The sequence below is a fragment of the Pan troglodytes genome, chromosome 1 (assembly GCF_028858775.2).
Source record: "Pan troglodytes isolate AG18354 chromosome 1, NHGRI_mPanTro3-v2.0_pri, whole genome shotgun sequence".
NCBI lineage: Eukaryota > Metazoa > Chordata > Mammalia > Primates > Hominidae > Pan > Pan troglodytes.
The window spans coordinates 38,647,111-38,668,142 of NC_072398.2; the positions used below are offsets into that span (position 1 = coordinate 38,647,111).

The window sequence follows — 21,032 nt, forward strand, 5'->3', positions numbered from 1 at the left end:
CTTTCATACTAGGAGTATCCTTTCTGCCACCTATTTAGTGCCATGTTTTTCACATTTTTGTGTTTTTGGCGATTTCATTGCTAAAAGTGACCCCCAAGCACAGTAATGAAGTGCTGTCTAGCGTTGCTAAGTACTGGAAGGCTGTGATGAGCCTTATGGAGAAAACACAAGTGTTAGAAAAGCTTTATTCAAGCACAAGTTATGGTGCTGTTGGCCATGAGTTCAATGTGAATGAATTGACTACATATGGTAAAGAAGGCATCTTTAAGCAGAAACACTCAAAAAAACAAAGTTATGTATTATCAGTTGATGAGAAGTTTGTAACCAGAGGCTAGCAGGAACCTAACCCTGTATTTCCCCTAGAAGCAATGGCCCAGTGGTCACTAATTCAGTGTTTGTAAAGTGATATTAACTGTATACTGCAACCCTTCCCCCAGAACTCCAAGTCCCCCTCCTCATCCTGCTCTATTTTTGCCATAGCATTTATCACATCCTAACACACCATATCATTCACTTATTTATTAGGTTTGTTAATTATCTGTCTTACCAGCTGGAGAGTAAGCTATGTGAGCGTATGTGCTTTTGCCTGTTTTCTTCACTACTATATCCCCAGCACAAAGCACAGTTGCTGACACATAATAGGCACTCAACAAATATTTGTTCGATCAGTGAATGGATAGATGGATGGAGTCACAGCCTCCCCTGAAGCAGAGATCTGACAAGTGCCTTCCTAGAGGAAAAGTCCCACATGAGTATATCCAGGAAAATAAAGGAATAAGGTGGGAACGCTCTCCTGGAGGGGAGCTATCAGGGAGAGGTCAGCTGAGCCTAAAGGGAAGCAGAGGCTGGATGGGGAACAAAGTTTACCTGCAGGCTCTGAAGCTGAACCCAGGTAGACAGCTGCCAGGTTTCTAGAGGCAGACTGTAGATGGAAAGTGCAAGACAGCAAGGGGTGCAGGATGTAACGGGCTCCAAACAGAAATGGGGGGTGCCAAGCACCATCATATTTGCATTAATCCTTAGTAACTAAAATCCCTGGTGTTGTGCCTCCTGGAATAAGCTCCATAGAGTTGCCCATGTAAGCAGCAGCTTCATTACATATCAATAGCTGCAGCTCCATGTCTTCCCTGGCAACTATTTATGGCTAGTGTTCCATTACTGGAGCACGAAGCATGTGGGAGTTGCTTATATCCTACTGCTCAATGTCATCGCCGAGGTCTGATTGCAAATATTCAAAAAATTGCAACCTCAGGCATAAATGGGTTAATTGCTGGCTCAACTTTGACTCCTCAGCTTGCAGTCTGTCCGTGGGATTTCAATACAGAGGTGAGGTCTCTCTCAATCCTGATTCACCTCCAGCACACTTTGGACCTTGGTGTCAGTATCCCTGGAGGGTGATTACACCTTGTTCTACCCCAAATGAACTTCCAATAGCTATGTAATTCATATTGTGTCAGTTTAGTCAAAAGACACACATACACACACACACCTTTAATGCCTGAATGTCCAGTAACAAACAGAACATGAACCTTAATTTATACAGAAAGATTAAATTCTCACCTTCACCCCAGCAGGTAGGCATCATTAGCCCATTAACAGGTAGAGAAACTAAGGCTTAGATAAGTACCTTGACCGAGGTGACAGAACTAGTAAGGACAGGATGTGACTCCAAGTCTGCTGGACTCCAAAGCTCATGCTGTATTCTCTAGACTACATCATTACATAACTCCCTTAAATGCTTTTTAAATGAATTAAAATATTGCTCTGCTTTTCCAATAACTTTATGTCTAAGTGACATACAATTATTCAAACAAAACAATTTCTTTCACTTATTTTCAGGGAATTAGTGTAATTTCATTTAGTTTTCAAGGTGTCCACTGACCACAATATTTACATTTTAAAGACATGACAGTTTAAAGCTAATCACTAGTAAACTGTTACAGAAACCAACATCAAGTAAACTAGGACATGCTATTGGGAGATGACATGGTGTTGTCTCAGGTCTGCCACTCTCCTCTCTGGGCAAATCATTTAACCTAAGCTTTTATTTTTCTCATCAATAAAATGGAGATGACAAAAACAAGGCCTTCTCCGACTAATCTATTGAACCAACAAATGAGACAATAGATGTGGAAATGTTTTTAAACATTCAGGGGCTATGGAGACTCAGTGATGGTCATGCCTGTCTTGTGACACATTACTTGTCAGTATTAACTCCCTGAGGGCAGGGACTCCTCTATTCAGCTCTGTATCATATACATTTGTCAATGGTTGGCCCATAGTAGGTGCTCAATAAATACTCCTTGACCAAAGAGAATTTGGACTTTCAGGTACAATTCATTCTGAGAGGCTCTACAACAAGTCTAAATAGTCTGTAAGTGAAGTATCGATGAGAATAATCTAGACCATCCAAGAATCAAATATGAAGTTACAGAATAATTTGGGGAAAGGTCATATGATAGGGGACAGTCTGTTCAGTGTGATGCTGATAAAACTTGCCCGGGAACAGCTGACAAACTGTTTGCTACTCCTGCTGCTGGCACCTCCACCAGCCACTCAGTGGTCAGAGTACACAGCCAAGAGATCACACTTTAAGCCCACACGGGTCAGATGGCATGACACAGATGCCACCACTCTGCGAACCCTCTCCCAGATGCTTGTCTCTCATTATGGAGGGAAGGGGTCCAGAAAAATGCTTCCCAGCACCAGAAAAACATTTCATGACACATTCCTCGGGGCCAACAGTTCCAGAGTATCCATCTAAGACTGGAAAAATGGCACTTTTGAGGTGCATATATGACAAACTCACACAAGAACAGCCTGCATAGATTTCTTGAGGGCAGGTCCTGTCCCTACTTGTCATAAGGAAAATTCCTCTCTGCCTACATTATGCTGGAAAAGGGCCAAAGAGTCCCTTGTGGTCAAGGCTCCACTAGGAAGATGCTTTCACAGAGTGGGAGAGAATCACTCTCCACCTCACCTGACATCCTTCCCTCTCCTCTGAAGCACAGGCAAGAGACCTAGAACCCTTAGGCTGCTAAAGATTTTCTTAGATTCCAGAGATTCGGCCCCTCACCTTCCTATTTCACCATCCCAAGAGCCAAGGACCACAGCCAAATTCCACATATAACTCTAATTGAAGTCTTTACTCAAACCAGGAAAGGGGCTGGTCCAGTTTCTTGGTTCTACTGATAGGACTCTCATAACCAACAACCTTGAGGAAGGGAGGCACCTAGGCCACATTTTAGTTGATCATGATTGAGCCAAAGGCAAATATTGGCAAATGATCTCGCTAAAAACTTTTGGAAAATTAAATCTGCTATCTAATAGAAAATGAAACACACAAAAAACATAACATATAAAACCAGTCCCTTGAATTTCCCTCTGGATCAATCCTATTGGAGTGAGTGACCACACAACTCAGGAGGAAATACATCTGTCTCAAATATACCACATCTCACTCTGTAGTAGGAACTCACTTGAGAAATCCTGGGGAACCTAAGATCTTAGCTCTCAGTTTTTTCATTAAAACCAGACTGCAAGAAGGGGACCTAATCCCAACTGCGACATAAATACAAGGAATCTTGGAAATATATTGCTATGACAATTACTGCTACCAATTAAGTCAGCCACCAACTAGACAAGTATTATTTGCAGATTTACATTATGATGACAATGTGTCATAAGATCTGAGCTACTGCCCCCATTACCAAGCCTCTGCAAGTCCATTTCCCTTAGTCTCCTAATGACAACCCTGTTCCCCACTCCCAGCTGAAGAACCTCGATTAAAATAATGCAGCAACCTTGCCTGACTGCCTCCCAATCACTCACTAATCACAACCCAGGCGCCACGTGTAGGATACCCATGATGTATATTTTAATTAACTTCTTAGCAAATCCTCTGTAGCCTGCAGCTAGCAAATTTCCCAGAAACGGAATGCCTACTTGAACTTGTCATCTCTATTTCAACAGTAAGGCCATGCCCCTGATGATGCTTTCCAGAAGTCTGGTAGGTCAGCTCTCCTATGTAAATAGTCTCACAGGAAACTAGATCCCTCCCTGCAGTGGAGATCAGGTGGGCAATCCTCCAAAATCCACAGAAGGATGCCTACAGGACTCGGCCAGAAACCAGGAACTGGGCATTTCTTCCTGAATGGCAGAGTCCCTCCCCTGTGGGCTTCTTACACACAAAAAGCAACTCTAGGGAAACAGTGGAAAGAAGGCAGAGAAGGGGAGAAGTCATATATAGGAAAACGAATTGGAGGCCAAATGCATCCTGTGACAACAAATGGGGCAACTCATTTTTCCCAAGTTTTTGTGGCTGTAGATCAGTTGCCTTTATATGGTTTGAGCACCTGTAAATCGAGCTTTCCTGATTCCTTACCTCCTCCAAAGAGCTGCCCTCCAGCACCCTCCCTGCCTTAGAGCTGGTCAACAAGTTTGTTGTCACCTGTCTCTTCAGTCCTTTTGTGGTCCCATCCCCTGGTAAAGTCAGTAAAAACTCCCATTTAAGTTCTTCAGGGTCCTGGTCCCTGTGATCCATGTGAATGTAAGATATTGAATATTCAAACATATTTACAGTTACTCATGGCCATCATCCAGGCAGTCTATGGAGCCGTGGCATGTCAGGGAGGAGAAGTCCTGAGTAGTCATCTGGCCCAGTGACTCTCAAATGTTAATATGCATACACTGTTCATAGGAGATCTTGCTGAAAAGCAGATTCTGATTCCATGGGTTTTAGTTGGCAGCCAAGATCCTGAATTTCTAACAAGCTCCCAGGAGAAACTGATGTGGCTGTTCCTCAGATCTTACTTAGGACACCAAGAATCTAATGCAAGGCTCTTGCTAAATACCAAAACACTGGCTGTGTTAAAGCAAAATATCAAATACAAAACAGTAAGGTATAGCAGTCCCTGGCCTCCGGAAGTTCAGTGGTATTTTGCCTGATATTAGAAGGGTCCAGAGAGTGTGCCCTATGGTACTAAAAAGCCAGCACCCAAGTCATGGAGGTTTGTAAGAGAGCTGCACAGGCTGGACTGAGGAATGAAGACTTGTTCTGCACTATTGCCAGTAAGGTGAGTGAGAGGAATTTCTAATAGAAGGTTGGAGCCAGGCTTATACACCATGCTAAAGAATAAAGCATTGTTTGCAAGCATGACAACCAGAGAATTTGTCTTAACTTTTACCCTGCAGGTAATTACAGTTTGTGGTTCTTAGCAGAAGACAAAGTATTCATCTTATTCATTAGGTAAGCAGTTGGACAGTATCAGAGAATTTGTTAGTATACCAAGAGAAAGTCTTTGAATGTCTGTACAGACAGGTGGATTAGAATAAAGATGACAGTAGGTCTGCATAGCAACACAAAACAAATGTTGTCTGTAGCTGTAATCGTCTGCAATCTCAGGACTCACAAAAAGGATAAGAAAACTTCTGCCTTTCTTCTTGGTCTAACAGGAAGAAAAAACCTATTCACCCACAGTGCTACAGAATATGCAAATTTTCACATGCTCCTCTATGAGCAAACACACTTATGGTTCAAAACCTTATTAAGAGGATTAGGATTTAAATGCAGTTAGCACATACCAGCTCTGTGATCTGGGACATATCAGTGTCTCTGATTCTCATTGATGATAATATCTAAATCCTTACTTAACAATATAATTACACAAGAATAAATAAGTTAATCCTAACAGGGATTTTTTTTTAACTAAAACAATGAATTTTGTTCTCAGCAATCCCTCATTCCTAGTGGTTGTCTGGCTGCTCACAAATTCAGAATCAAATCTAATGAGTCAAAACTTATTTTCCTCCATATTACAAAAAGAATATGCCATTCGCCCTACAAGGGCTGGGCCACAAGGCTTCCTTCCCTAAAGAAGAATATGTCATCAAGAGAGAATAGGAAGAGGAAACAAAAAACCAGTCCCTTGTGACACAGTGAACCATGGGAAGAAAAAGAAAGAGAAAGAAGAGGATGAAATTATTCAGTCCCATGTTCTAGCTTCCCCTGCCCTCAGGTCACCCCATGGCATCCTAAAAGGGAAGTCTGTCATGTAGGTGGAGGTAAAAACCCAATCAGAGAGGCTCTGGCTTTACTTCCTGGTTAGGACTCTGATAAACCACTCTTGCAAGATGCATCCCACAAAAACACAGGGTGATCATATCACAATAAATGTAGTTAGGCAGAGTGAAGGAGGAGGCTTGGCTGGCACTGCTAAGTCTTCCTCAGCAACCCCTGTGCAAGAAGAGATCCAGAAGTTCCTGCATTAAAGGTAGAGGGATGAAGGCCAGAAAACCAGGATAAGGTACAGCATGATGGATGGCAAGGTAAGCCTACCACAAAGTACACAGCCTCGCCAGGGCCTGGCCAGGACTCAAAAGGGTCTGCCTAGTTAATAAGAACTGGGGTGAGCTCGGCACAGTGGCTCACACCTGTAATCCCAACACTTTGGGAGGCTAAGGCAGGTGGATCGCTTGCACTCAGGAGTTCGAGACCAGTGTGGGCAGCATAGCGAGACCTCATCTCTACTAAAATTTAAAAAAACAAAAAAAATAGCTAGGTGTGGTGGCCCACACCTGTAGTCCCAACTACTTGGGGGACTGAGGCAGGATGATCACTTGAGCCTGGGAAGTTGAGGCTGCAGTAATCCCTGATTGAGCCACTGCACTCCAACCTTAGTGACAGAGCAAGACCCTGTCTCAAAAGCAAACAAACAACAACAACAAAAAAAAAACAGAAAAAAAAAAAACACCTGAGGTGAGGCCAAGTTAGGAAGAAAAGAAGTCTGGACTCCAACCAGGCAAGTTCACCACCTTTCCCTCCTCGTCAGACTCACTCTTATCCACTAGACTCAATAAAGAAACACAACCTCCTTCTTGGATTCTAATGCTGAGTCTTTCAATACACACAAAAATGGCAACATTTACATTTTAAAGAAACACAGAACCTGGAATGCATGCTGCTGGAGGATGGGCCCAGGAAGTCTCAGGTCAACATAGGAAATACAGACTATGGCAAAAGACAGCATTTTATGATCACCATAAAGGCACTTAGGCTGGTAGGTTAACCACTGGAAATAAAAAATTAAGTTAAACCTATATTTCAAAAATTCAATTTGCCAAGCACGGTGGTGCACATCTATAGTCCCAGCTACTCAGGCGGCTGAGGCAGGAAGACCACCTGAGCCCAGAAGGTGGAGGTTGCAGTGAGCTGTGATGGCACCACTGCCCTCTAGCCTGGGCAACAGAGCGAGAGCCTGTCTCAGAAAATAAATAATTATTATTTATCTCTTCCTCAAAGGAGTGGGAATAGTGAAGGATCATGCATTCTTTCACTTAGAAAATATCGGTTTGTTAAGTGCCTACTATGTGCCAGACCCCATGCTAGGAGGCAGGAATTCTATGGGGGGTAGTCTTTCTAAAAGCTAAAGAAAAACTGATTCAGTGGCTTGTGGATCCCCAAATTAGGAATTTCTGCCCTATGTAAAAATAAATTTTAGATGGAGTGTAGAAGATGAAGTCTCAGCTGATGACTAAAGGCAGAAATTATACAGGAAAAGAATGAGACTTAATTGCATATAAATGTGAAATTGACATATCCAAATATTCTGTAAATATTTAAGAGAAACAGAAGGTTGCACTCAGTCCTCAGAACTGAGGTGGGGCAAAAAGCAACACGACTTTGCTGAAGGGATGTCTGAATTAGAAATAAGGTAGAGCTAGCAGACCCAGAAGCTTGAAGACCAGCAGATGTAGGACAGACAATTCTCTTTTTTCATTAGCAAGGAGGACCTGACCCAGCATGAACTGAGATAAAGGAAGAGAAGAAGAGGACAGTCATCAAGGTGGCTGTGGGAAAGGAGATGCAGGAGGAGACACTGGCAGGAGAAATTAAGTCAAGTTAAGTCTTTGTGGGCAGCAGGTAAAGCCTCCACTTCCTTCCTCCATCAGGGCAGCTGTTTCTGGATTGCTCTTTGTAACACAAGGATGTAAGGTAAGAACAGAAGCCCGCAGTGGCCCCACACCATTCACCCAGTCAGTGACTCAGGTTAAACTGGTGACTCCCTTTCTCCCCATCCCGTCCCCCTCGGTGCTGTAAACTGAAAACAAAACTCTGAGCCCCCCAATCAACTGAATGGACCCCTCCTCTTGGCTAAGGGGATTCAAAAGTAGACCTGAAAAACTAGTTCAGGCCATCATGGGAAGAAGGGGTTGAACATGCCTCATTATACTCTCTTCCCTTCAAAATTCAGGCACAACTGACCAGCATTAACCTTAAAACAGAGATCTTAAGACAAAACAGATGCTTTGTGGCAATAAGATACCAAATTCCAACCTGACTCTAGTATAGCATTACATGACAGATAGCAGGCCCTGAAAGAAATTAAAGTATTTTACCCTAAAATATATCTCTTGGACATATTTTGAAATGACCCTGCAAAGCTGTCTCTTGCAGGGGAAATTTACATTCTGTAGAGAATCCCCTTCCCTTTCCAGGTCCTTTTCTGATCTTGAAGAGATTGGCTGAGAGTTGAGCACCTTTTAAAGGTCTGAAGAGGAAATATTTGCCATCTATTGCCTCTAAGAGCAGCCACTTCATCTACATAATAAGAACCTTGGTCTCTACAACCCCTTCTCTTAACCCAGACATTCCTTTCTATCGATTCTAGGTCTTTAGATAATAACTCTTTTCCCAATTGTTAATCAGAAAATCTTGAAATCCACCTGTGACCTGTAAGCCCCCACTTCAAGTTGTCCTGCCTTTCCAGACCAAACCAATGTATAACTCATGTGCATTCATTGATGTGTTATATCTCCTTGAGGTATAAAACCAAGCTATAACCTAATAAACACAGGTTCTCAGGACCTCTTGAGACTGTGTCTTGGGTGTTGGTCATTCATATTTGGCTCAGAATAAACCTCTTTAAATATTTTACAGAGTTTATTTTCATCAACTGTGACAGACTGAACCCCTCCCATCACTCCCTGAACCATTTCCCTTTCTAGGGGTCAGTATGTAAGCCATAGTCATTCTCAGGTACCCCGAAATTCCAGATCCTGTCCCACAAGCCCCACACTCCAGACCATGAAGGAGAAATCTGCTTCAGTTCCATTTCACTAGAGAGACAGTAAAAGGGAGTGATCAAGAGCACAGACTCAAGAGCCATGTGCTTGGATTCAAATTGCAGCTCCACCACTCACTCGCTGTGTGATCTGAGGAGAGTTACTCAACTTCTCTATGCCTCAGTTTCATCACCTGTAGAGTGGCAAAAATAATAGTATCTACTTCACAGGGGTTTTGTAAAGATTAAATACATTGAATATATAAAAGAAATTAGAGCTGTCCTTGCAGAAGTGGGAACAAGCCGTGTGGGAGGATTTTTTTTCTGAATAAATTATACTTGAGTGTGTGTGCGTGCACAAACACAGGGACAGACATTTTCAAAGCTGTAATAGCTCAAGTACCTTCTAATTGATTTTGAGATGTTATCTGATCTTATTACAGGATCAGATAATTTTACTTTCCAAAGGTGGTGAATATTTTAGATGAATTAGACTTGTTCTTAATATTTGTCCATTTCCCCAGATTATCTGTAATTATAGTAACTACTTCATAGGATACAAAATTTCAGTTAGAAGGAGTAAATTCAAGAGATCTGTCATATAATACGGTGACTAAAGTAAACAACAATGCATTGAAAATTGCTAGGAGAATTTTGTTTAAATCTGCAAAAAACTTCTCACTAAATTATTTGATATTGGAAAACAGTTACTTTTTCAGAAAAAAATGTTATATTAACATCTAATGGGCTTAATGTTATTTTAAATGAATTTAAAACATTGTTTAAAAATAACTGTCCTGGCAGAACGTAAGCATTATGTGTTCTTCGCGCTGCTGCTGCTGCTATTGCTGTTATTATTACGATTATTATTACTAGAGTTTGGGCTATTCTGAGGATGTGTTTTAGAAGGGCTTCTCTCCCAGCCTTGCATCCAGTTCCTCATCTTCCTCTGTAAGGCATTAGGATATCTCCTTTCAGCACCCCCCTCAGAAAAATCCTACCCCCAAAGATAAACAGTTGCCAAACTCCTCTCTCCTAGCCAAGTCTGAATTGAATCCCTTTTTCTTCCTTTACATTTGTAACTTTCTCCCTCATCTCTTATCTAGGATGTGGCACAACATCTGATAAAATAATGACAGTCATAAAGTAAGAAAGGCAAACACTCTTCTTTCTAGATTCCTTACAAGGCAAAGCCATTCTCAAAGAAATTGCGGCAGATGTGATATGTTGGCATGTCATGTATTAATACTTAATGAGAAAAACAGGGAGATGACAGTGGAGTATCAACAGCAGTCATGGTACAGTACACCTACAGCCACATGTCACCACATGCTGCAGAGAGAAGCCGCTCAGCTGCCAGACCTAAATACTTGGAAATCTTGCTCTTAAGACCTGGTGATCAAAATTTCAGAAGAGTGACCACCTGTCCATTCAGCATAGCTTTCCACTGAATGCTGGGCACTGAGGAGGGTGCTAGGGTTACAGCATTAAACAAGAATAAGACATGATCACTGCCTTCAAAGGGCTTATATGCTGATGGGTTGCAACCAAGTAGAGTGTGACTATTACCATGAAAGGTACAGGGTTCCAGCTCCATTAGGAATTGGATACCATTTATAGTATCTCCATCTTACAGAGAAGGAAACGAAGGCACAGAGAGGTCATCAGCTAATAAGTAGTGGAGCCAGGATTCAAACCCAGGCAGTTCAGGCTCTAGATCTGTGGCCTCAAACACTATGTTCTGGTGACTGGCGATCAACATCTTCCATCTGAAAATGTCTGGTGCTTCTTACATCAGATTGCTTCTTACTCTAAAACTCATCCAAGAGCTTGTCAATAGTAAAGGCACCCAAAAAAAATCTTCCACACAGGGAGAAAATGGAGAAGAGGACACACTATCTGTGAAGCAAAAATAAATCCAGGAAGCGAAACATAATGATGGTTCGTAAAATTTGCTTTAACTTGATAGTCCCTTTCCACTTTGATCTATGGAAGTCTATGTTTGAAGGAAAAGGTAAGGGGATTTTAAAATATGAATGTTACAAGAAAGAAAATATCTTTTGAGTTTGTTGAGATGGGACTATGAGAGAGGGGGGGTTGACTAAGGTAGGTACCTAAAATGTGAGGTAATATAAATGTCTAGTGGCTGGAAACTGCTTGCAAAGCTATATGAATGAATAAGAGCTCTGTGAGCAGTGAGGGAGAGGTCATACTGGGGCAGATTCAGGGGACTCCCATGCGTCTAATTTGAAATCCGTCTTTCACCTTTTGTCACTCACCTCTTCTACCTTCCACCTACTTCAACACTTAGCACCCTATCAGGTCTTTCTTTTCTGAGAAATTAAAAAACAAACAAATGGTGGGTCTGGGCACAGTGTCTCATGCCTGTAATCCCAGCACTTTGGGAGGCCAAGGTGAGAGGATTGCTTGAGGCCAGGAGTTCAAGACCAGTCTGGCCAAAACAGTAGAGACCCGTCCTCTACAAAAAATTTAAAAATTAGCCAGGTGTGGGGGGAAAAGGAGGGAGTGCATTAGGACAAATACCTAATGCATGCGGAGCTTAAAACCTAGAAGTCGGGTTGATAGTTGCAGCAAACCACCATGGTACATGTATACCTATATAACAAACCTGCACATTCAGCACATGTATCCCAGAACTTTAAAAAAAAAAATTGGCTGTGTATGGTGGTGTGTGCCTGTGGTCACAGCTACTTGGGAAGCTGAGGCAGGAGGATCACCTGAGCCCAGGAGGTAGAGGCCGCTATGAGCTATAATCACAAAACTGCATTCCAGCCTGGGTGACAGAGCGAGACACTGTCTCATAAATAAAACCACAAACGAACAAATGGCACAAATTTTACTCTATTTGTAATGATTATTAATCAATTATTTATATAATTATGTAATGATCAGTTAATCATTTATATTTTGGTATCTCTGCAGCATGCCTGCAGTGTATCCAGTGCTTTAGTACATGATCTTACCTAACCCTTACAACAATCCAGTGAGATGAGTACTATGATCAGCCCCATTTTAATGCCTCAAGAAACTGAGGAATAAGGAGATTTGTGGGGGTGGATGTACTTTAGCACAGGGATCCTGGTGGTCATCTCCCTTCAATGTGGCTGGGGCTAATAGACAAGTAGAGGGGAACACAGGCATCATCTAGTGACAAGATGCTGTTCCTAGTTTTCATCTAACACCTCAGTCCTCCTCTCACATAAAGAAACAGACAAAAATGACAAGACCAAGGCCACTCCTCTGAAGGTCCAGCCCATACTGCTTCCACCATAGTCTCTATCTCAGAATCATCACATCTCCGGTGCAGAGCTGAAATTGAGCCTTTCATCAGCCAGTCCCATCACTGCTCACTTCCTCCCTACCCGGCCCATTAGCAGGAGGACCTCTCAGTCACCTCTGGCTTTGTTTGATTTTCAAGCAAAAAAAAAGTACGAAGAAACTACCACTTCCTGAGGACCTACTATACGCCAGGCTCGCTCAATCCTCATAGCACCCCTATGAGGCAAAGTAGTAGTATTCTCCTCAGAGATTAAAAGATTGGCCCAGAGAATTTAAATTATTTGTCCAAAGTCACATAACTAGTAGGTAGCCAGCGCTTAGTCACTAGACTGCTGCCAAAAAAAAAGCAGTATTTTATTAACAGCACCTATTTGACCTTTTCTTTATGCTCACCCTATTCCAGCCTTCTACCCAACAATCCCAGTATACATGATAATATACTTCACCAACTCCAGGACCACCATCCTGCCCTGCAACTGGTGGTTAAGCATTATTCAAAGGCAGTACTAATGCAAAGCCAGCAGTTTGTAGAGCTGATTTATCATCTAACATGCTGGACCAACTCTCTACCTAGGGACCTAAATTATTCTATTGACCTAAAAGCCCATGCAATCAATGCCTCACTAAAAGAAGGTGCTCAGATTCCTCCTCATTCTCAGCCTAAAGATACTCCTATATATTAAGGTCTAGCAGCCACCAACAGCACCCAGATCCCCCTGGGATAAGCAATGATGCATGAGTTTGCCTCTGAACACCTGAAAGCATCATAATTCAAGAAATGCAGAGGGCAAGCTGTGCAGGATTCCTGAAATAATTGAAACTGACCCACAACTCACCAGCCACCATGGGAAATTCTATCGCTTTGCTTCCATAGCTAGAAATCAAATCACGAAAATAGGATCAGATCTCTAATTTGGAGTCTTAGACATGCAACGTCATCTTTAATGACTCCTGGCAAAAAATGCTCATTACAGATCTCAGCCCATCTAAATTAAAACGTGAAATCCAAAAATTAAGCAGAAAATTATCAACTTCTCAGGTCCATAAGACCCCAGAAAAATCATGCAAGCGGGAATACACGTACTCCTTGGAGTCTTGTTATATCTGTAAATAATCTGAGCAGAAATTATATGAAAAAGAAGATTTAAGAGGAAAGAAAAACCCATCAGGTTCTAACTTTCAGGTTTGGGCCTTCTTGGTGAATTGCAATTTTTCACAGTCAATTTGAACTAGCATGGCAAGGAAGATTATCTCTCTGGTAATGGCCAATTTTATCTGTTCTACGATGTAGAGCTCATATTCCTCTGACACGGCAGGCTGCTGACTTCAAGTCTCTCAATGCTAAGTAGGCTGAAAGATGATGCAATCAGTCAACACGGTGTTCAGGAGGGTATGGCTCCATTAAAAAGGGGGGGGTGCTAAATATTCCTCTATCAGCAGTTCTAAACCTCATTCAGCGTAGATCTTTGAGAAGTTCAGGTAAGCATTAAGTCATCTCTGGAGATTGTTTTTACATTTCTTCTCTCCACTTCCCATCCACCATGCCCTTTATGTCACCATGTGAATAGCTGACATGACCCAGCAGAATAATTTGCAGCACCAGCATTCACATCTGCTCATGATTAAATTTGTCTCAAACCTAAATCTAGGAAGAGAGCCATTCCCTGTCTGCAGCAATACTTCAACAGATGGCCCAGAAAAAGTAAGGTTAGCTGTTAATAGAAATTACAAATTCAAAGCCTAGTTTCCTTTAACAAGCATTCTTAAAGAGAAAAGTTAGAGAATGAGACCAGGACCAGTGTCAGGGTTAAGCCACCAGATACTGAACATGAAACATGGTCAACCTCCTCCTACTAGTAAAGGAGCATCTGCAAATCACACAAAAGAGACACTCTAATTGTTATTCTATGTTTTTCAATTAAAAAACTACTTCTGAGTCTTACATTGCACACTGCCTCAGAAAAAGCTCATCTCCACACCTAAATTTAACTACTTAGTATGGAATGGCCATTCTGTACAAAGACCTGTGTGTTTCTAAGTATAATTAGTAGCCTGGAAAATCCTTCAAGAAACCTAAAAATGTGGAGTGGAAAACCTACACCTATGCATGCTAAAGAAGCTAGGATAAAAGTCTAGGTCACTCCCAGGAAAGGCCCTCTTTGTTACTTTGTCACATGCCCTCAGAAACACCTCTTTTTAGAACGACATCATTCCAAGGGGTCACCCCAGGGCTTCCTCCTCAGATTAACTTTTCATTACTACTCTTTTGTCCACATTTGTCTTAAATGAGGGCGAGGAGAGACTGTTTCAGCAGCCTGGGGTCTCAACTATATGAGTCTAGTTCTAATCAAGACAGTGACAAAGGTCTTGACAGACATGTTCTCTCCACCTCTGTGGTTGATACAGAACTGAAGGTCTTCCTTGGACAAAAAAAAAATTATTAAAATAAAGGACAAGACAATCATTTTGAATATGAAATATAGTCAACTGCCGAAACTGCCTCTGGTGACACAGTGGGTTGGTATTTATGGACATGGACCCAGAAACCAGCATGTGTGCCAGGGAGTTATGGTTTTATCATGCCAGCCAATATGGGAGAAGCCTTTTAGGGGTATGTGCTTCCCAAGAAATGCAAGAGTACAAGCATTCACACTGAGTAGGCAGAGGGACTGTGCAAGGTTCACACCAGACACTTGTGACATGTTCCCAAATCATGCTGGGTCCCAACCCATTGACTCAGTAAGTGACTTTGATGAGTAAATCAAAAGTTAACAGAGCCTTCCAACCAGGGTCACCTTTTCAACAAAAACCACTCCCTGACCTTCTAGTTAGAGAGCACCTCTTTGCCAACATTCCGCAATCTTGCCATGAAAACAGGGCAACGTGTGATATTTGATGAAGTAAGGACAAATCAGAGTAACTACTCAACATTCCTTGCAATGTCATTACCTTCAAAAGAAACCCCACCTTTTGAAGGGTTTCTTTCAAAAAGAAACCTTGCAATTCCTTCCTTGAATCCCTTGCAATTCCTTGCAATTGCAATTCCTTTCAATTCCTTGCGATTCCTTGCAATTCATTCCTTGTGATTCCTTGCAATTCATTCCTTGCGATTCCTTGCAATTCATTCCTTGCGATTCCTTGCAATTCATTCCTTGCAATTCATTCCTTGCAATTCCTTGCAATTCATTCCTTGCAATTTCTTGCAATTCATTCCTTGCAATTCCTTGCAATTCATTCCTTGCAATTCTTTGCAATTCATTCCTTGCAATTCCTTGCAATTCATTCCTTGCAATTCCTTGTAATAACCATATGAAATTTCTTACTCCAAGAAGCAAACTAGACCAAAAATAAAATGTATTTAGAGAGGCTTTGATAAATTCAGCATCTGTAATAAGTTACTATGAAAAATCAGGATGTTGAGTGCTACCTACCTCCTTTTGAATGGCAACATTAGATATGGCAGTATTTATTGAGCTCTTCCCCTACCTGTGTCTTGGTTTTTTTGCCTATAGAGATGAAATTTAAGAATGAATAAGCCTGTGATCCCAACTACTGGGGGGCTGAGGCGGAAGGATCTAGCCCAGAGTTTGAGACTAGCCTGGGAAACATAGTGAGAACTTGTCTCAAAAATTAAAAAATAAAAAGGAATGAGCCACATGAATAAGGCACCAACTCCCATGGTTGTGCCAGTGCTGACCCTGAGGTTCTTCCATTAGGTTTTCAATTGCAAACTCAATCCTGTCACTTGTTACCCTCTGGAAGCGATAAGAGGAACACAGCAACAAGTCCATCACGTTGAAAACAACAATCTGAAATGGCAGGGGGACTAAGGAAAAGAGACTCCACACCAACCATAAGACTATGGGTCAAAATCTAGAAAAGAAAGAAAATTTCAGAAAAAAGTATCTATCATGTCCACAGAGCATAGGAATAACACAAGTGTTAAAGCTAACATTTGTAAACATCTATTATATACCACTTGCTCTACATGCATTAGGTTATTTAATCTTCAAAACAACTCCTGGAGACAGGGATTATCTTTACTACTGTTTAAGAGATAAGAAAAATGAAACTTAGATTTAGTAAATAGTATACTGCAACACTGGCCTAACCTACTATCCTGAGTCTATTTTTCTTAACAGTCTCAAATACACTGATGTCATTTGCAAGAAAAAGAGAAAGCAATTTAAAAAATCAAGATACAGTAGCCTTTCCCAGGTTAGTAAGAAACCACTTCAAACATAACCCTTTGTACATCGGTACACAGACTCAGAAAAAAACTTTCTTATCTCACCTATCTACACAGACTAATCATAATTGTGAGAGACCCAGAAAGCATGGATTAGTCATCCTGTTAGTAGGATGAAGAAATGGATGCCAAATGCAGCTTGAGTGAGAGACAGGGAGAGGATAGTAGCCCGAACCCTTTGAGGCCGGCCCAGCCATGCTCCTCCCACTGGACATGCCTGACCAACTTTAGCAATCCCAGCGCCTGACCTCCACATCCCGGTGAAACTGAACATGGTGCTCACGCAGCGAGGGAGGGCGGGTGGAGTGAGTCCATCCAGGCGCATGAGCAGAGCGGGCACGCCAAAGAGCACCAAGTACTTCACGTAGAAAAAGAGCACCTGGGCTAACGCCAGTCCTCCTGAAAGGCAAACAGACCAGTCAGACACATGGAAGAGAATCACAGCAGTTTCCTAGAGGAGACCAACACCCCAGGAGCTATGCCAACTGCCCCGCTTCTCCCCACACCCCTTCCTCCCTTCAACTCGCACATTTCACAGAAGTATCCCACATTGGTTTTATTCAATGAAATTTTTTGGTTAACAAATAATGAAATTTCATTATTGTGACAGGCAAGAGGACCTCTTAGGAGTCATGCTTTTACAGATGCTAGGAAAGAGAATGCCCAAAATGTGTACATTGCATTAAAAACTATTACAAAGGGGAAAATCCTTCCCAAAATCTTTTAAAACCTACATGATAATGGGTACAAAAAAAAAAAAAAGAAGTTCTAGTATTTGACCGAATAACAGGGTAACTTTAGTCAATAATTAAATACACATTTTAAAATAACTAGAAGAATACAATTGGGTTATTTGTAACACAAAAGATAAATGCTTGAGGTAACGGATACCCTATTTACCCTGATGTGATTATTACACACTGAATGCCTGTATCAATTATTATGCATCGTATGCCTGTTTGCTGTATCTCACACACCTCATACATATACACATCTACTATGCACCCACAAAATTTAACAGTTAAAAAAGAAAACCTACGTGAGTCTACACCCATTAGGATAACTAGAATCGAAAAGTCAGATCAGCAAGTGTTGATGAAGATCTGGAGAAACTGGAACCACCAGGCACAGCTGCTGGGAGTGTAGAGCGAGGCAGCTGCTTTGGAAAACAGTCTGGTGGTTCCCCAAATGATTAAGCAGAGTTACATATGACCCAGCAATTCCACTCCTTGTTATATAACCAAGAGAAATGAAATGTTCACACAAAACATATGTTCACACAAAAACTTGTACCCCAATGTACATAGCAGCATTATTCACAATAGCCAAAAGAGGAGACCACCTAAACATCCATCAACAGATGCATGGATAGACACAATATGGTCTGTCCATACAATAGACCATAAAAAGGAATGAAATACTGATAAATGCCACAACGTGGATGAACCCTGAAAACAAGAAGCTAAGTGAAACAAGCCAGTCACAAAATACCACATATTGTATTATTCCATTCATATGAAAGCCCAGAATAGGGAAATCTATAGAGACAAAGTAGACTAGTGGTTTCTTGGGGAGAGAGGGCAGCAATGAATAAAAGGTGGGGTTTCTTTTGAAGGCAATGAAAATATTCTAAAACTGGTGGTGGTGATAGGTGAATCATATCTGTGGATATACTAAAAGTCACTGAACTGTACACTTTAAATGGGTGGATTTTATGGTATGTGAGCTATCTTCCAATAAAGCTCTTTTAAAAAAAAGAAAAAGAAGAAAAAGAAAACTCACATGAAGGCCTGAGGTCTAGTGGGGTAAGGAGGCAGTGGGTCCGCCAGAGCAGTGCCCACAAGGAGAAGGCCACAGGCCAAGCCCAGAAGGAACCTCCAGGGAAGATGATAAATGGCCACATGCTCTCTCACCTCAAGATTGCCCTCCCCACTCTGCAGAAAATTACTGCAGGACATGTCGGTGTGGCAGACCAGGTTATCTTCTGGGATATTCTGAAGGAAATAACCAAGCTTCAGAGAGGTACTAGCAGAAAATACCACTGTCTGACCTCCTTGATTCTACACTAGGATCTTTGAAAGAATGTCACCATTATCGAGTGTGTGGCTATAAATGGTAACCCTGGTGCCAGAAGAAAAACATAAGCCACTTTCTGAATATACAGTTTGGGTGATGGCAGATGGTGGTTCAAATGTGAAAGCCATATGTCCTACAAGGAGAAACCCCCAGGAACCGCTGCGTCTTGTTCCCATTCAGAAGTGATCAAACAGGTTCTTCAGACTTTTGGAAATCAGACTACAGTCATACCTGCTGAAAGGGCTAGGAATAAACTTTCAGCATTCTTGGACGTGCCTGATAAAGAGTCAGGAAAAAATCTGATATGTGTGTGTGTGTGTGTGAATATATATACATGTGAATATAGGTATACACCACACATTCAGCAAGAAGTCAGACATATGTCGTAGCAATACTATCATAAAATACTTGAAAGGCATGTGATCACTCTGGGTGATAAATCAGTTTCACTGGCTGAGATGGCAATGAGGGAGGCTCGCAACTCATGCAAAATGAACCACTAGGCTCTAGCCAGAAAAATTCCACAACTAGAGATGGCAGGACATAAAAGTAAGAATGACTGATTAAAGGGCACAATGCTTCCAGAGCTGAAAATGATCCACCTGAAGAACTGAAGGCATCAATGGACCTATGGAAGACTATGCATGGTTAAGGCCGTGCCAAGCTCTTGCATATATGAAGCACCACAGACTTCTCCCTGCTAACAGGATGCCAAATCAGGAAAAATGGGTTGCTTCATGTCTCAAGTATTGCTTTATTTTTCACATTATTTTTGTACAGTTGTCAGATCCAAGGCATATAAATTAAAATCTATGGCTGAGTCTACATTTTTATGAGTCACTATTTGCACAAAATATTCACTATTTGTTAGTACTTTCATACAGAACTGGGCGAAGGAAAAGATTGATTTTGCATAGACGTTTAATAAACTCTACTGCTAAATATAATTAAAGATAAGGTAATTGGGCTTGATTTTGGGTTTTTTTTAAACCGCTATGTGAATGGAAAGCACAAGAAGCCATACAAGTGCTCTATTTTCCTGTCACTGAATATTTCTTACGGCTTAAGATATGAAAGGCTTAAATAGATTTTTTTCCTTGAAATTTTAATATCTGGTTTACAAGCTTATAGAAAAGACACAAGATTTTTAAAGCATTATTAAATTTAAAGATTAAATTACAAATAATAATTTGTGTTAATTTTCTTTAAAAATTGTGTTTGTACCGTGGATTTCACTACTCTGCTGTCTTGCTGTTGATTTTCATTATCCCCTTTGAAAAATGCATGGCTCAGCCAGGCACGGTAGCTCACGCCTGTAGTCCCAGCACTTTGGGAGGCTGAGGCAGGCAGATCACAAGGCCAGGAGATCGAGACCATCCTGGCCAACATGGTGAAGCCCCATCCCTACTAAGTAAACACAAAAAATTTGTCGGGCATGGTGGTGCATGCCTATAGTCCCAGCTACTCAGGAGGCTGAGGCAGGGGAATCGCTTGAACCTGGGAGGCAGAGATTGCAGCGAGCCAAGATCGTGCCACTGCACTCCAGCCTGGTGACAGGGTGAGACTCTGTCTCAAAAAAGAAAAAAGAAAAATGCATGGCTCATTCTTCTTTCCCCTTGACCTAAAAATTAGTCTCTTTCCCTTTTAAGATTTGGTCTAAGTTTCAGGGTTGACCCTAAATATTTTGCTGCATTCTCTTGGGCATACAATGGGCAGGAAGGCAACATAAGACTATAAATGACTCTACTCTGATTGCAAGTTATGTGACAAATTGAACTAGCTTTTGTTATGCTCAAAAATATTACATTTTACTATTTTTCAATACTTTAACAAATATTTCTGGGTTTGTATGTATAAGATTTTCTCAATTAGCAAGAGTTATTATTGATTTTATCTAACCCAACTGCTTCCCCCACAAAAAAAGCCATATATGAGTTCATGTATCACACACTCCTTTGACATTCATTCATTCAACAAGCATGTGCAGAGGGTACGACAAATGGAATCACCAGTTATGTCCTATGAGAAATAGACTAGAGGTCAAATCGGGTGGGACCTAGCTTCAGGGGACTCATAGTTTCACTGCAGTCTCATTTATCCTTCTCTTTTGCCACACAGTATTTTTTTCTGCCTTTGTGCTCTACCCCTCCTTCTTTTCTTGGCAAAATACTATGTATCCTTCAGATCCCAGCTCAAATATGGTCTCATCTCATTCACTTAACATACAGTTATTGAACATCAGCTCCTTGCCAGGCACTGAGCAATATGGTGGTGAATAAAAAGGCATGCTAACAGCCCTTACAGAGTGTTACGGTCTGTTAAAAGAGAAAAGAATGTAAATTAGG

The 21,032-nt window shown here is 41.4% G+C and overlaps 1 protein-coding gene across 6 annotated transcripts in view; it reads right to left on the bottom strand.

Annotated features, from left to right (window-relative positions):
- The window catches only part of HHAT (hedgehog acyltransferase), a 347,324-nt gene that overhangs the window by 195,564 nt on the left and 130,728 nt on the right, over positions 1 to 21,032 (bottom strand). For all 6 annotated transcript variants that reach the window (XR_010150711.1, XM_016938140.4, XM_001169263.6 and 3 more), the window contains one exon: positions 16,860 to 17,010. Coding sequence is in view for 5 of the 6 variants with exons in the window: in XM_016938140.4 (XP_016793629.3) it covers positions 16,860 to 17,010 (151 nt within the window). In the remaining variant the exon portion in view is untranslated. The remainder of the gene's footprint in view (positions 1 to 16,859; positions 17,011 to 21,032) is intronic.